At 51.9% G+C, this 14,482-nt stretch overlaps 7 protein-coding genes across 7 annotated transcripts; 2 read left to right on the forward strand and 5 right to left on the reverse strand.

The window, feature by feature from the left end:
- Positions 1 to 141: 141 nt before the first annotated feature.
- BDZ99DRAFT_485502 (uncharacterized protein) lies at positions 142 to 2,365 on the forward strand (the record flags this gene model as incomplete). Its single annotated transcript, XM_033722718.1, has 4 exons — positions 142 to 250; positions 303 to 388; positions 435 to 530; positions 587 to 2,365. 4 exons carry the CDS (start codon positions 142 to 144, stop codon positions 2,363 to 2,365), a joined length of 2,070 nt encoding a protein of 689 aa, XP_033581955.1.
- Positions 2,366 to 2,486: 121 nt separating this feature from the next.
- Positions 2,487 to 3,011, reverse strand: BDZ99DRAFT_188665 (uncharacterized protein). The gene has a single exon (XM_033713120.1). The coding sequence runs from the start codon at positions 2,902 to 2,904 to the stop codon at positions 2,608 to 2,610; it is 297 nt and encodes a 98-aa protein (XP_033581956.1). The 5' UTR covers positions 2,905 to 3,011; the 3' UTR covers positions 2,487 to 2,607.
- A 544-nt stretch (positions 3,012 to 3,555) lies between these two features.
- Positions 3,556 to 4,692, forward strand: BDZ99DRAFT_377685 (uncharacterized protein; the record flags this gene model as incomplete). Its single annotated transcript, XM_033715081.1, has 1 exon — positions 3,556 to 4,692. One exon carries the CDS (start codon positions 3,556 to 3,558, stop codon positions 4,690 to 4,692), a length of 1,137 nt encoding a protein of 378 aa, XP_033581957.1.
- Positions 4,693 to 4,845: 153 nt separating this feature from the next.
- Positions 4,846 to 6,890, reverse strand: BDZ99DRAFT_458946 (uncharacterized protein). The gene is made up of 2 exons (XM_033719044.1): positions 6,554 to 6,890; positions 4,846 to 6,498 (listed from the first exon to the last, which is right to left on the reverse strand). The coding sequence occupies exons 1-2, from the start codon at positions 6,811 to 6,813 to the stop codon at positions 5,046 to 5,048; spliced, it is 1,713 nt and encodes a 570-aa protein (XP_033581958.1). The 5' UTR covers positions 6,814 to 6,890; the 3' UTR covers positions 4,846 to 5,045.
- Positions 6,891 to 7,456: 566 nt separating this feature from the next.
- On the reverse strand, positions 7,457 to 9,751 carry BDZ99DRAFT_566905 (DUF1446-domain-containing protein; the record flags this gene model as incomplete). The annotated part of the gene is made up of 4 exons (XM_033727633.1): positions 7,457 to 8,607; positions 8,664 to 9,221; positions 9,270 to 9,641; positions 9,697 to 9,751. 4 exons carry the CDS (start codon positions 9,749 to 9,751, stop codon positions 7,724 to 7,726), a joined length of 1,869 nt encoding a protein of 622 aa, XP_033581959.1. The 3' UTR covers positions 7,457 to 7,723.
- Positions 9,752 to 10,423: 672 nt separating this feature from the next.
- Positions 10,424 to 11,429, reverse strand: BDZ99DRAFT_458948 (uncharacterized protein). Its single transcript, XM_033719045.1, has 3 exons — positions 11,198 to 11,429; positions 11,019 to 11,140; positions 10,424 to 10,969 (listed from the first exon to the last, which is right to left on the reverse strand). The coding sequence occupies exons 1-3, from the start codon at positions 11,255 to 11,257 to the stop codon at positions 10,477 to 10,479; spliced, it is 675 nt and encodes a 224-aa protein (XP_033581960.1). The 5' UTR covers positions 11,258 to 11,429; the 3' UTR covers positions 10,424 to 10,476.
- Positions 11,430 to 11,521: 92 nt separating this feature from the next.
- On the reverse strand, positions 11,522 to 13,865 carry BDZ99DRAFT_506295 (fungal trichothecene efflux pump). Its single transcript, XM_033724166.1, has 7 exons — positions 13,710 to 13,865; positions 13,576 to 13,657; positions 13,433 to 13,525; positions 12,916 to 13,382; positions 12,632 to 12,842; positions 12,525 to 12,583; positions 11,522 to 12,466 (listed from the first exon to the last, which is right to left on the reverse strand). Exons 1-7 carry the CDS (start codon positions 13,842 to 13,844, stop codon positions 11,771 to 11,773), a joined length of 1,743 nt encoding a protein of 580 aa, XP_033581961.1. The 5' UTR covers positions 13,845 to 13,865; the 3' UTR covers positions 11,522 to 11,770.
- Positions 13,866 to 14,482: the final 617 nt, after the last annotated feature.

Consider the following 14,482-nt stretch of genomic DNA (forward strand, 5'->3'; position numbering starts at 1 on the left):
GTCGTAGTGAGAATATGGCAGAATCGCACGTTACGAAGCGAGCCTCTTGATATTTCCTATTCGAATGCCTCATTGCCGCCTTCGCGGTCTTCGACTGGCCACGAAAATGACGGCGAGAAGTTTTGGCAGGACCTCCCTCGAATGGAGAGCTGGCCGAAAGAGGCCAGCCAATTGAAGCAACGCAATTGGGTTTCCTATTTGTATCTCGTGGTAGACATTTTATTGGTGTTGCTGCCCATGTTTTTCATTTGTAGGTGTCCAAAATACTCGGTCACTGAAGAAGCGTGTCTAACCTACCAAAGTGTTGGGTATTGCTGTTATTACTCTTCATCGGAAGCCGACGAAAGGGAGTTCGTTCGGTACCAAGGTGGAGTTTGCGACTCAGCTTGTGGGTACCCTCAATTGCTGCGGTGACATTTGCTAAATTGTACTAGGGACCTACCATCTTTCCGATACTGTTTGCCGCAATCATTGGCCGGAGTATGAAGATGATTGCTCGATACCTCGCTGAAAAGGGAGCAAAGCTTAGCGTATGCTCATGTCATCCACCCCATTGGAGCAGAAATATATTGACTTGGTGTTGCAGACCTTGGAACTGTTAATGGCGAGCCAGTCTGTCTGGGGAACATTCGAGAGTCAATTTTTAATGAGGCGCCTTACTGTCGTCGGGGCTCACTTACTTATCCTTTGTTCCCTTTCCCCTTTAGGTGGTCAGGCATCGTTGCGATTGCTGGGGACAGCCGACCAGGCTAACAACACGCCGCAGAAGATTCGATACTTGACCACCGGTCCTGGCGGGACGATGTGGGGGCTAGAGACTGTGTACATCGGAAACGGAGAATTCGCTGATGTGGATGCTCTGTACAACGCAGCTCTTCTTGCTCCAAACTCAATCAAACTAGGGCCACAGGACACCTGGGGCAACGTCAAGATCCCGTCAATGGTTTCACTGAACGAGTCGACCGCTGACGCCCATGGGTGGATCAGTACGCCGACTACCATGGCAGCCGCCGAAGACTACTCTTCCCTAATGGGACTACCGGTTGTGGGGCGACCTTTGAACGCAAATGCGAACTTCAGCATGGAGTCCACATATCTCTCTGTGCAGTGCAGCAAATTTACACAAACGCTTTACCCGAACTTTTTTCACAATATCGCTTCACCTCCGGACTTCGCTCAGCTTTCTCGTATAATATCGGGGCGCGTTTGGACGGATCTCAACTCAGGCTATAATCCCCTGAATGGAACGACATTCTTTATGGATACCGATCTACCACTGTTCGACGGCTCCATAGCTATGACTACAGAGGATGTTGTTGCGACATCTCGATTTGATGGATTTATCGGGTTCCTGAACTCATCTGCAACAAGAACCGCATCCTCAACCGCCCAAAGAAATTTGATCTTCGGATCTGTATTTCTCTCTGACGCGGAGAAACAGGACTGGAGCATCAATATGGCAAACTGCTCAGTTATGCAAACCCACATTGAATCCGCGGCCGAGTGCGTTAAGGATCAGTGCAGTGTGAACAAGATTAGGAAATCTCTCACGGATAAACGTGCATCGGAGCTTACTGGGTTCGACCACAATCTTATAACTAGTCAATTCGTTACTAGCTTTGCGAAGAGTCAAAATCAAGGCCGCGGATCATCGCCGACTGAGAGATTCCTGTCCAACTCCACTGAATTTCCATTCATACAAACAGCCGGCAACTTGGAGAGCAAGGAAGTGTTTATAGACCTATCCAAGATACCAAGCGATGCTTTCTCCCGACGACTCAGCCTTCTGCTCAACACATATTATCAGCTGAGTGTTGGCCCTACTGGATACTTCGGCAGTCTCCCACAGAATTTGTCGCTTTATGGACCTGACACAATCCCTGTCAAAGACATAGATGCGTATTTGCTGAAGAATCTGTCAGCAACAAGCCACACGTACGTGGACTGGTGGCCAACGTTCCAGGATGCTGTGGATGACAATGCTATTGGGACGCCATTCATCGGTGCGACTACGAATGCAACAATCACTACCCACGAACAAGTATTTTTTTGCAGCTTTGCGTGGCTCTCGCTTCTCCTGGCTGCGTCGACTATCATCCTCGTGACCGGCGCAGCGGCCCTTCTGCTAAGACGGAAGACCATTGCCCCCGAGATGTTTGGGTTCGTGACCAGCATGACATATGAAAACACTCATGTCAAAATACCTCCCGGTGGCAACGTCCTCGACGCAATGGAACGAGCCAGGCTGTTGAAAGATGTGAAAGTTCGCGTTGGCGATGTACGTGGCGAAGCTGATGTGGGCCATATTGCATTTTCCGCCGGAGTCAAGGTTCGGACCTTGGAGAGAGGCAGACTTTACAAATGAGCCCGACCACTCGACGATTGTTTCGAATTAGTTGAGATGAGCTACGACCGATGTAACTCAAGCCATCTCAATTAAGATCCAATGCCCAAATCTGGAGGTCGACCGCGGCATGTCTCACAATCATCTACAACGCATAAAGCACTCTACAACAACTAAATGAAGAGGAGCTTGAGCAAGATGGTTACCTCGTTGTTTCTTTAGGCACCAGCCCCATTATGAGACAGTCGGTTGGGATAGCGACTTTAGGTGTGGCGCAAAAAGCTTACGAATGTTGCGGCTGAGGGGTCCATCCAGGTACTCACCAGAGGAAGAAGTCTGACTCGACGGACTGCTGTATCACCAGTAGGACTCGCTCTTCTCCTCGCGCGGAGCACACTTGAGGTGCAGCACGGAAAGGCGCTTCCCGGCGGCCAGTCCTCTTGCGCCGCCGATGATGGGATGTAACCTACCGAACGCGGTGGAGTCCGAGAGGTTGAAACTGGCTGTGGGCGACGACGACGTGGAGAGCGGTGTCTCTCGCAGCGACGACGGACGGGCATCCTTCACCAATCGACCCCTGCTCGCTGTGGGTGGAGCCAGATGGTGCGGCTAATGCGAAACAAGCTGCTCGGCCCGCCAGATTTTCCGGGCCAGCGAATCGGCGGCCACCACCAAAGCGGCCACCCCTGAGCTTGAAACATCACCCTCCTAGCTGGCCACCATCGTCAAGTCAGCGGCTGCACCGAGGGCATTGACGGCTATCCTCGCGCGTTAATGTACCTGCGTCACCCTAGAGTCGTCGATCAGCGTTGTTTGGTTGACATGTTTGCCTCCATCCTAGCTCCCGCGTTTCAACCCCATAAAACGATTCACAGCGGGACTGCATCCTTACCGTTGTTTGGTTTCCCTTCAACGGGTTCGAAACTTTGTCCAGAATTAACGTAACGTAGATTCAGGGGAAGAGACGATCAGCGCTTTCACGATGTAACCTGAGATTTCTATATAAGTGTCTTTCCTTGGCTTTCTAGTAACTTCATTCTCTCAGCTTTGTCTTGCACTTTCGCATTCTTTCTGTAGATACTCCCGCTTTCGAGCATTTTCTTCTCTTTCTAGCTGGTCTAGTATCTTTTTGCATTTAAACGACCACATTCCTTCAAGTCATTTACCACAACGCTTTTACGATCTTCAACATGTCTCTACGAACTGCATTGATGGCTGTGGCAGCCCTTCTTTTCGCCTCATCCGCCAACGCCCACATGATCATGGCAAGCCCTGTCCCATTCAGCGTCGACAAGCTCGACAACGCTCCCATCACAGCTGCGCAGTACCCATGCAAAATCAACCTTGGATTTACCGTCTCAACCATGAACAACATGAAAGTTGGCGAAGAACAGACTTTGTCCTTCAAAGGCTCCGCTGTCCATGGAGGTGGCAGCTGCCAGCTGAGTGTTACGACCGACAAGACGCCCACCGCGAACTCGAAATTCAAAGTCATCATGTCCATGGAGGGTGGCTGCCCTGGCATCGATGGTCCCCTGACCTTCAAGTACAAAATCCCCGACAGCGTCCCCAATGGCCAGGTCACCCTTGCATGGACCTGGTTTTCCCGTCTCAGCGGCCAGCCCGAGCTGTACATGAACTGCGCACCCCTAATGGTCACTGGAGGTGCTAGCGACACCAAGGCTTTCGATGCTCTGCCCGACATGTTCGTTGCCAACATCGCCACAGCTCAGTGCACCACTCCCGCGAACTTCAACACCAAGTTCCCCAACCCGGGCCAGAACGTCTTGACTGACGACTCTGCTGCTGCCGCAAACCCCCCAACTGGCGCAGGTTGTGGCAAGGCTGTCAGCGGAGGAGGAGACGCCTCCTCAGCAGCCGGCGGCGCCCCGACCTCCGTGGCCGCAACCTCTGCCGCAGAGGCCCCCAGCAACACCGGCGGCGTCTTCGCACCCGGCGCCTCGTCCGCTGCCCCCGCCGAAAGCACTTCCACCCTTACGACCCTCGTCACCCTCACCGCCTCGCCCTCCGTCCCAGCAGCCGCTACCTCCGCGCCCGCAGCTGGTACCGAAGCGCCCGCATCTGGTACCGAAGCACCCGCGGCCGGTACCTCAGCAGCAGCAGCACCAGTCCCTACCACCCCGAGCGGCGGTGGAGGCGGTGCCACTTGCTCTACCAACGGCGCAGTTGTGTGCAACGGAGCGACGCAGTTCGGTCTCTGCGACAACGGGAAGGTGGTCTGGCAGGCTGTTGCGGCGGGCACGACCTGCAGCAACGGGCAGATCACCAAGCGACAATGGCGACGGGAGCTGAGGGGCCGTGTGCCGCTGAAGCCGGAGACTTTGTAGGATACTCGATGCTTCGGTCTGCGTGTGATTGGGACGGCAAGTCAAGCGTGATGGTATGAGGGGCAGGATTCCATCATCGGAATAGCGTTTTTCTTTCTGTTTGGGGGTTATGGTTTGGTGATTCTTTCACGTCGCATCGCATATCTGGCGTTCTCTTGGGCATTTCTGGGGTTGGAGTTTGGGAACTACAATGTGCATACATACGCTCGCACAGCGCAAGAAGCTGTCGCGGGAATGTCTTCAAAAATTCAGAATCTTGAAATTCAAACTTGGTAACTCCACTATCTTGATATCGTGACTATAATTAACCATGCAATGCTAGAAACGCCTAATCCCCATCACTACTCCCATCTTCATTGAGGCAGACTCACTTTCCTCGGCCTCCCCACTGGCATCTTCTTGCGCTCCGGCCGCGCCTCTACTACCGGTGTTTGCGGCGACGCCGTCCGGTCCCGTCCTCGCTCGCCTACTGCCGCGTCGCGGGGAAGCCGGAGTGCTAGATATGACTCCTCGGCGGGCTTTGCGGTATCGAAGACCTCGTTCATGTACTTCTCGACAACTTCGGGCGTGTGCACGGCGCGAGCGAACCATTCGATCACGCGGGGGTCGTTGGCCGCGACGAGGGCGGTGACGGGCTGGTAGAGGACCACCTTCGGCTCCTCCTTCTCGACCTTCTCTTGATCCTTGATCGCGTTGGCTGTGTTATTGGGAGAAGTTGAATTCGCGCCATTAGCGGCCGCAAGAGCGCCTTTTGGTGCTGCTTTGGTTGGCTTGGGGGTCGGCGTTGGCTCAGCGCTGCCTTTCTTAGCTGCGTCGAGCTGCTCCTGGGTTTTGGTGACCAGGAACGATGCTCGTAGCTGACGACCGCCCGGGAGGAACTCGAGTATGCTGTGCTCAGGGAAGTATAGCTTGTCTGCGTTGTTCTCGTGGAACTCGAAGACGATCGGACGCAAGGTAGGTTTTTGGGGTTGGGCTGGGGGGCCATATGGGCTATTGTGGGGTGCTTGAGGTGTGCCATAGGCGTTATACGGAGTTTGAGGTGTGTATGCGGATGGGACGGCTGCAGGCGAAGAAATCGCTGGCGTGGCTGGACTTGGCCGTGTTGGCGTTGCCTGTGCAACTGGGACTGGTGCCGGAGTTGGACGTGGCGGAGGAGGGGCAGGTGCGGGAGGAGCTGCTGCTGCTTGCTTTGCCTGCGCAGCTTTCTGCGCTTCAAGAATCTTGGTTAATCCGTTGATGTGACCTTGAAAGAATTCGAGTTGTTCCGGAGAAGCTTCGCCGCGTGCTACAATCTTCATAACAGACTTCAGTTCTGGATCCGTGCCTGCTCGCTGTGCCAGCATGTGGATGACGGGGTCTGGAGCAGCCTGCACTCCCGCGGCTGCAGACGTAGGAGCACCTGGGGTTGGAGTGGGTGTACTAGGCGCAACGGATTGCTTCTGTGGTATTGGAGTTGGTCTCGGCTGTTGGCTAACGGGAGGCTTGTACTGGGGCGTGGCAGGAGGGTGCGGTGACTGGTAGGTGAACATAGAGCCGTATTGCGGAGTGTATCTCGGAGCTGGTGGGGCGATGTCCTTGATGGTGTAGACTGATACAGTGAAGATGTGTGGGTCCACGGTGAAGTTGGCATCTCCAATCTTTATCATGGACCTGAGAAGCAATTTATCCCTCGCTATTGCATCCTTGTCCTCTTTGCTACGCTCCTTCAGTTTCTTGACCGCCGTAGGCTTGGTATAGTATTTCTTGAAGTGGCAGCCGCTGAGCCAGACTTCTCGCGATCGTTTGAGGGATGCATTAAGGACACCACTATTATGTAGTAGATTAGCATAACACAGACAATTGCGATTCTGTTTTATTATACCTTTGGATGATAGACTGGTACTCGTCGGAAGGCAGATCGGCGGGCTGAGGTTGACTGAGCGTTGGCAGAGGCTGCCCGTCAACCAATTTTATCGGTAGAGATTCCTGGGCTGGCTTCAGACCATCGACTGGTGTTGATACGATTGGTGTGACTTCCAGATCTTTCCTCCGTCGCTTCAAAGGGTTGGACTTCGGGGGAGGCGTTTCAACCACGGCCGCTGCTTGCGCCGCTCTGGCCCTTGTTGTGCGCGTCTCAGCCATATTGCTATAATGGCTGCCGCCTTCGCCTTGCAGTTATAGCCAGATATGGAGATGAGGAGCCTGGTAGTAGTGGTGTGTGTGGGGTGCTGGCGGTGACGACGTGCGACTTTCGTCGATCACTTTGCGGAGAGACGCGCCTCGGCGAATCGTTGTTCCGAAGGGAATATTCCGCACCATCCACGCTTTCCTTCATCTTATACAACTATATCAATAGACTTGGGCTGTGCGTCTTCGTCGGCCTTCAGAAAGCCCTAATTTAGCTTGACAGTCAATTAGTCTTCACTATCGGAATGTTCACGTGACCTTCCAGAGTGTTCCGGACAGAACAGAGCGTTTCATGTGTATACTTGACCAGCCTCAAACGGTCTAGTTACGCTGATTGTTAACGCTGCAAAGCGCTCCTAACCATGCAGCGTCATTCGAGCCTGTAGCAATTCCAGAAGAGGATCACCACGCAAGTATCATTGCCATATAAGAGCATAGTAGTATCCCTTAACCCGCTGAGGTGCAACGCTCGGGCCAGTTTTCAGGGCCGTGCAGGAACATCGTGCTCAGCTGTACAGGAGGCACAACAACACATGTAAACAGTCGAATTAGCTAGTTCCCTGAGCCCAAATCAATGATATACAATGCCTCGAACCTCGAATGACATTGACTATGTGCCTAGCAAAGCTAACCTCCATAGAATGAGTCTATATAGCTATCTACAAGCAATTCGAATAGCCTCAGGTCGTTGTAATTCTCATCACGGAGGCAAGAATCAGAGTTTTCTATTGCCTGCAGCCTTATCGATAACGTAAGACGCGAAGCAGCGGGTTAAGGGATATATATGTGTTGAAAGAGCACGCTAAAATCATGCATGCAACAAAAATGCTATCTGAGGTATGGAACAAGTAACAACGTCGCTCTTTTAAATCCTGCCACGCTCCAGGAACTTGTTGGGGATATCAACATATTTCGACCGGATGTACTCGCACAGGTTCTTGCCCAAGCTGTCGTAGCCACTAGTAGCGTTGAAACCACGGTCTAGATGATCGCGGAGAAGGAAGTGTACGGCGAGGATGTTGGGCATCTCAGACCGGTCGATGTTCTTGCCCTTGTCATCTTTGCCTAGTAACTCACGGAGCTTCTCGACGCTGAGCATCGTTCGGAACCAGTCGTACTCATCGGCATTGCGCACGAAGAGACCCAAGTTGGCATTGGAGGACTTGTCACCGGATCGACCCATCACTACGTAGCCCAGAGGAGCACGAGTAGTTGGGCCGAATTGTGATAGGTCAACAGGGTTGCGGGTGTTGTATGTGGGTTGGTTGAAGTCGTACGTCTTCATTTGTGTGGGGGTTGGGATGTCGATGACGGTGCCATCTGGAAGATGAGCAGTTTCTTTGACGAACGACTGAGGCATCAAGCTGACCCAGTACTCGAAGAATGGCCGTCCAATAGCCTGGCGCATGTCTGGAGCCATGGTAGATCCCGGATATCCTTGGAGCAAGTTCTCAATACAAAAGCGGGCGAAAGAACCCCGATCAGAATCGATCATAGCGCCAGCGGATAAAAGATCAGGATCTTGGGTCTGGGCGAAAATCCTCAGGTCCACAGTAGCCTCATCCTGAGATTGCGGATCTACTGGCACTGAGCCTGCGATTTGGAATTTGAGGCATGTGAATTTCTTTGCGTGGTCACCGAGAGCAGCTAATGTTTGGCGTTCGATCATCTTTGCCTTCTCCTCGATATCGAGACCGGTAAGGTAGAAGTGGAACTCGGCCTGGTAGCCACCCTTAGCGGTGATACCGACTGAAACACTTTGTTAGTGGTTTGTTGAGAAGCAGAATATAACGAATGGAGCGTACCTTTGGTGGTAGATGGGGCAGGCATGCCCTTAACACCAGAAACCTTGACAGCGTTCTCTCCAACTTGTTCTAGCTTGACATCCTCGAGATACGCGGTGACGTCCGAATTGTAGTAGTAAGGGCCCTGGATCTCGTATAGAAGCTGGCTGGCAACGGTGGCGACGTTGACAAGGCCGTGCTTGCCCTTCTCCATTGTGATAACGGCTTCACCGAGGTGGTCAAGAGCAGCAATGGGGTAGCCCATGTCGGTATCATTGACGCCAAGGTCCTTGAAACCACTGTAGTAGCCACCAGTGGCGTATGTGCTGCACTCGATGATGTGTCCAACCATCAAAGCACCTGCGAGCTCCTGGACGTCCTCACGCTTCCAGCCGTGCCACCACATTGCGGCACCAACAATAGGCGACGCATCAGCGACACGACCGCATACGACGATATCTGCTCCTCCTTCAAAGCAGGCAGCGATACCAGTACCTCCAAGGTAGCATTGGGCGCAGATTGGGTCGAAACCCCAGTCTTGAATATTCTTGCCGGCGGGAAGGTTGGGGAAGTTTTCGCCTGTATCAAGTTAAGCTATTGTCCGCCAAACACGTCGGTATAGCTTACCCTTGTTGTACAACTCCAGCATAGCATCGGTAACATCGTCACCATCGACATATCCAACCTTCAGATCAACACCGTGCTTGATGATCAACTTCTTGACTGCCTCCGCAAGACCTTGGACATCACTTGCACCGGCATTGACGCAAATCTTGGTCTTGTTCTTCGCTAACCACGGGATGGCAGGGTCGAGCTCCTCGAGGAAGTATGGTTCGTAGGCAGCGCCAACTGCGGATAGCTGCTTCTTGTTGAGTTTATCCCGCTTATCAGAGCCACGGAGGGTCATGTTGCACTCGCTCATCCAATCTCCAGTAATGACATCGACTTGCGGCTCATTCTTGGCCATGTCATGGATGGCTCTTTTGCGATCGTAAACACCTAAACAGCAAATCATGTTAGTGAGTGTTCCAGACGAAAGTGGGAACTCTCTCACCTCCAGAGCATCCTGCCACATTGATGGGCCTCTTGTGAGTACCGTTGGCAGCCATGTTGAACTAAGAGAATGGCGATTTGTGAAAAAGAATGAACTTAGGGGCAGGGTATCGTAAAAGTTCCGGGTCGAAAGTCAGGACAGAATACAGTAAAGGCTTGGGCTTGGGCCTGGGCTTGAAAAGAGCTTTATATCTCCTCAACGTTCTCAGTCCCCTTTGCCGACTTATCCATCCTAGAGGGTCACGGCACATGACACTCCGCTATGCTTGAGAGACCTTGCGGGGCGTATGCAAACAGAAGACGCCGGGGTAAGAAGTCCGGTAGGAAGAGGCTGGGTTCTCATGCAGGACTGGGTGGGGGAACGTCTTCTGTACGGTAGACAATAGCCATACCAATCCAGGCCCAGCAAGAAGGGATTCTTACTGGGGTTGATTGGACAAGGATTTATAGGTGGAGAGGTCGCGGGGTCGAGAATTTGTGGAGTGGCAACTGGTAGGACAGAGCTACTGATTCATCCCGCTAATCACCATAATCCGAGACGCTAATGATTCATTAGCCCACAATTTTGAGCGTGCCCCGCGATTTTCTGACAAGTTGGATGCGCTGAGACACGCTGGGTGATCGATGAAAGGCCATACATACAGTTAGGCGCCGCGGAACGTCGGGCCAATTTCTATTCTGTGAGCGCGAAGTCTTACCATAACGAAGTCGTTCAATTCAAGCATAATGCGCAGAGATTTCGTATAGCTTTGTATAGACTTCTATGATGTACACGGGATTCTTATAGGTTGGAAGACGGCCTCTCTTTGTGGAGATAGCCTGCTACAACTTTAAGGAATGCAAACTTTAGATTTGTCCTGATATCGCCATACTTTGCCTTATTGTTGGTCACAGCTGCACTCTTCGCATGGACATCCCAGAGATATTTCTCGCTCTCGTACACCTCGATGGTCCTAATGGTGTTCTCCTGCTCCTTGTCTTTTAGGATTGCGTATGCCAATGTGCCTGGCTCGTTGTTCTGGCTCTCCGACGTGACGGCTTTCCAGCCGTCGAATGCGCCCTCTCTGGTCCCCTCCTTATAATCGAGTGTCGCGAATACAATAAAAGGATTGCTCGCCTTGTTGCTTTCTGGTCTGGTGAAGGAAAAGGCAGTTTCCGTTGTGTAGACTCTCGTAGGGGCAGCGAACAGCGAAGTGTCCGTGGTGAAGGTCTTTATCAAATCCTGGACCGCATCAGAAGCCAGGTGAGCATCGACTGTGGCCTGGTCGGCATATCTAGGATGGTCAACAGGGTGTCGCCATGTGGTTGCTGTGTTGGACTAACTCTTCGATAGCGTAGACGGATAATTCATCCTGGGGATCAATAGAAACTGTCACGGCGTATCTGACAACTCCAGGCTCCTGGGCTTGCGAGTAGTGGCCGACTTTGGTGAGTGCATCGATGAGCTGTACGCGGCATGTTAGCCAGTCGACTACGGAATAGATATTGCTAGAGAAACATGCCTTTTGCTTAGCCTCTTTTGAAGCCGCAGCGAGATGTCCGATCACGACGATAGAAGGCATTTTTGGGGATTGAGTATGTGTTCCAGGAGAAGACCGCCATCAAGGTGTCCAGCGATTCGTTTTGTCCCCTCCACTAGACCGCACATGCGGACAAGCTAGCGGGAACGAGTTGCTAGAGCACGGCATCACAGCCGGTCGGAATGCGGGAGTTGAGAGGGCTGAGATAGGCACTGTGTGTCCAGGTGGAGGTCAAGGAAGTAGGTTACCGAAGATCACGTGCTCACCCAGCTTACGAAATAATGCATGACCCTTGCGTGCCTTGTTACCGAACCTCACTTTCACTTTCTCATCACAATCTCGATAAATTCCAACCGTAACCGTTTGCTTATGCTTTCTAGCTCACTCTTTTTATGATCAGTTCGTCAGCAGCACGTGGGAACAGAACACGTTCGAAAAAGCGCCATGAAAATTCCCAGAGGACCAAGTTCTTGCTTGAACAACGTTTCATAAAGACATAGTTATACGATGCTTCAAGATGCTCGAAACTCTTTGTTTATAGCAAAACGGGAACTCTCAAACGACGTCTTTCTCCTGAGCAACATGATCATGTTCCAAATTCCCCCCGATGGTTTTGCCGTGCATCCTCCTCTCGATCTTGTTGGTAAGATGCTTCTTAGGATTCTTAGTAAACAGAGACCCAATAATGGCGATACCTCCGAACCCCAGGGACGCTAAGTAGACTGTCTTGAACGCAGCTGCATATGCGAACGGAACAGACCCCGCTACTGCGGTGATGACGGCAGTTGTTATGCCTGGGACTTCCGCTAAATTTCCTGTGCTTACCGCTGCTAGTACCGCGGGGACCTCTGATGAGGGCAGCCCAGCTGCGACGGCTGCACCGCCTACCATAGAAGGTATGGTTTCAGACAACCTGTTTGTCAAAATGGTAGAATACACAGCGACGGCGATTGATCCACCAGCTGCTCGGATCGATGCCAGCATACCAGACGAAAGGCCAATGTCTTCTGCGTGGCAGAACAGTGGGGCCATAGACAAAGCAGCGAGCTCGATAAAGCCAACGAAGAATGGTCCAAGAATGGTGAAGGCAATACCCATACTTTTCGTACTCGGTGTCAGGGACGCGAGAGCCGATACGAACGAGACCATCCCACAGGCTGATATGATTGTCCAATATCGAGCATTACCAAAGTAGCGGATCATGCCTCCAGCGCATACCTGACCGAGTGCCGTGGCGGCGCTAACAGTGCACTGAAAACTGAGAGTTAGTAGAGCTTCCGAAGAGCCTGAGTACTGCTGTACTACTTACAGAAAGCCAGCCAGCATAATTCACATCAGAGGTGTACATTGTTGAGACCTGTTGTGGCCCTGTCGCTTGGGTCAGCTTTTTCCATAAACCAGGATCGCCATACTTACACAGAAGAACGGCTGAATAGTAGAACATGCTAGCAACAGTTGCGCAAGTTACCAAGCTGATAAAGCCTCGATTTCGAAACATTTTCATGGGCATGAGAGGGTACTTGGAGCCCCCGAATGCCTCCCAGAATCCAAACGAGATCAGCAGAATTACACCGATTACCATTGTACTGATCACGGCAGCAGATTTCCACGGGAACAATCCGCCTCCCTAAGTTTTCACCGTTAGGATGACAGGAGATTAAAGGTACAATTTGCACTGCTGGTTCAGAAGACAGACTTACCCAAGAAAGACCCATCAAGAACAAAGTGAGGCCAGAGATCCACAAGAACATGCCGAGATAATCCAATTCTTTGGCCTGCGAAAGCTTGCTCTTATGTTCGTGTAACATCTCAAAGGTTGGTGGATGGTAGAAGAAGAACAGAAGAACGGCAGCCAAGCCGGTTGTGATGAGGTTGAGGTAATATGTCCACCTCCACCCCAAGGAAGGGTTCTGAATGAATGCTCGTGCAATCTTTGGTCCAAACGTGGCAATTGGGGCTGATGTCGCAAATATGAAACTCATAACAGCCGGGCGGTATTTGTTTGGAACCAACTCTCCGACTGCGACACCGAAGCTGAGCTGAATGCATTCTCCGAGGCCATAGACCACGCTCGCGAGAATCAAAGCTGTGATATTCTGAGCAGTGCAGCCTACGATGACTCCGATGAAGCAAACGACATTGCCACCGATGAAGAAATAGCGCCTCCCTGCTTTACGTTAGTCACTGCATGGCGATAACTAGGGAGGTGGAGCTTACCGAACAAGTCAGACAATCTGCCCGACACCAAAAACATGGCACTTTCAGCAAGAGTTCTCCCGATATTGACCCATGCGATGTTTTTATCTGGACCTGCTTTACGTTAGTTACTGCATGGCGATAACTAGGGAGGTGGAGCTTACCTATATCCTCATTTATATAGGTCAGAACATTGGTAGGTAGGATGAGGAAGATATACGCCGACATTTGCGCAAGACAGAGTCCCTGTATGTTGTTAGGGCGAGATCTGGGATGGGGGTGTACGAGAAGTCCTCACAGCCATCGTTCCTAGGAATGGTAGACTGTAAAAGTAATTATCTGGGATTGTATCGCCCCGCGCGACTTCGTTAATAGAGAGAGTCTCCTCTTGCGAAGAGGTCTCCTCCTCGAAGATTTCGTGCTTTTCGGCCATGTTGTCCTTGTGGGATAGCGGATCCATGTGGACGGCGTACGGTGAGGGAGGTATTGTTCGGCCTTGACACGTTGGAGACGAGAGGAAAACCCAAGTACTCAATCTCGGAAAGATGTTGTGCGAGTATCAAAGGACGACAGAGAGTCGTGTTGTAAGTGATCTCTCTCACAATGACCAGGGAAATAGTCCACTGCCCAGGAAGGGAGCTCCCTACATATACCAAGGCGTCATCCTTATTACCTCACCCTCGTAATTTCAGGGCCTAGGGGCATCCAAAACATCCTGGCACCCATCTGGTCTCCGCAGCCTCCGGGGCCTCCGCACCATCTAAGCGATGTCTGGGGTCTGGGGAGTAATCTGTGGGGACCGGGGAAACCTTGGGGTTGATCACCCGGAAAACGATTTGCAGATCGTAGCGCGTCTCGAAACTGCACATGCCGATTCATGTCCTGCAGGCACTAGTGATTCGGGTGAAGAATTTGACTCAGGTAGTGCGCTAGAGGAGACGACGACGAGTCAATGGACCCCGAAATAGCGCGTCCGCAACATCACCCGTCCACTCAGCACAACGCATTGCATCGGAAAGCTCTACTCTTTGTGCCACTTCTTGCGATGCATAAACCCAGGTTCCATCATCA

Source organism: Mytilinidion resinicola (assembly GCF_010093595.1).
Source record: "Mytilinidion resinicola strain CBS 304.34 unplaced genomic scaffold BDZ99scaffold_3, whole genome shotgun sequence".
Classification (NCBI taxonomy): Eukaryota; Fungi; Ascomycota; class Dothideomycetes; order Mytilinidiales; family Mytilinidiaceae; genus Mytilinidion; species Mytilinidion resinicola.

What these genes read in the sequence shown, in the direction of transcription:
- BDZ99DRAFT_458946 (XM_033719044.1), bottom strand. Translation starts at nt 6,813, where the DNA reads ATGGCTGAGACGCGCACAACAAGGGCCAGAGCGGCGCAAGCAGCGGCC. An exon ending in TACCAGTCTATCATCCAAAG is followed by an intron (nt 6,499 to 6,553) that starts GTATAATAAAAC and finishes ACTACATAATAG; the next exon opens with TGGTGTCCTTAATGCATCCC.
- BDZ99DRAFT_506295 (XM_033724166.1), bottom strand. Translation starts at nt 13,844, where the DNA reads ATGGCCGAAAAGCACGAAATCTTCGAGGAGGAGACCTCTTCGCAAGAG. An exon ending in CATTCCTAGGAACGATGGCT is followed by an intron (nt 13,658 to 13,709) that starts GTGAGGACTTCT and finishes AACAACATACAG; the next exon opens with GGACTCTGTCTTGCGCAAAT. An exon ending in CAGATTGTCTGACTTGTTCG is followed by an intron (nt 13,383 to 13,432) that starts GTAAGCTCCACC and finishes AACGTAAAGCAG; the next exon opens with GGAGGCGCTATTTCTTCATC.
- BDZ99DRAFT_458948 (XM_033719045.1), bottom strand. Translation starts at nt 11,257, where the DNA reads ATGCCTTCTATCGTCGTGATCGGACATCTCGCTGCGGCTTCAAAAGAG. An exon ending in CAAAAGAGGCTAAGCAAAAG is followed by an intron (nt 11,141 to 11,197) that starts GCATGTTTCTCT and finishes TGCCGCGTACAG; the next exon opens with CTCATCGATGCACTCACCAA. An exon ending in TCCGTCTACGCTATCGAAGA is followed by an intron (nt 10,970 to 11,018) that starts GTTAGTCCAACA and finishes TGACCATCCTAG; the next exon opens with ATATGCCGACCAGGCCACAG.
- BDZ99DRAFT_188665 (XM_033713120.1), bottom strand. Translation starts at nt 2,904, where the DNA reads ATGCCCGTCCGTCGTCGCTGCGAGAGACACCGCTCTCCACGTCGTCGT.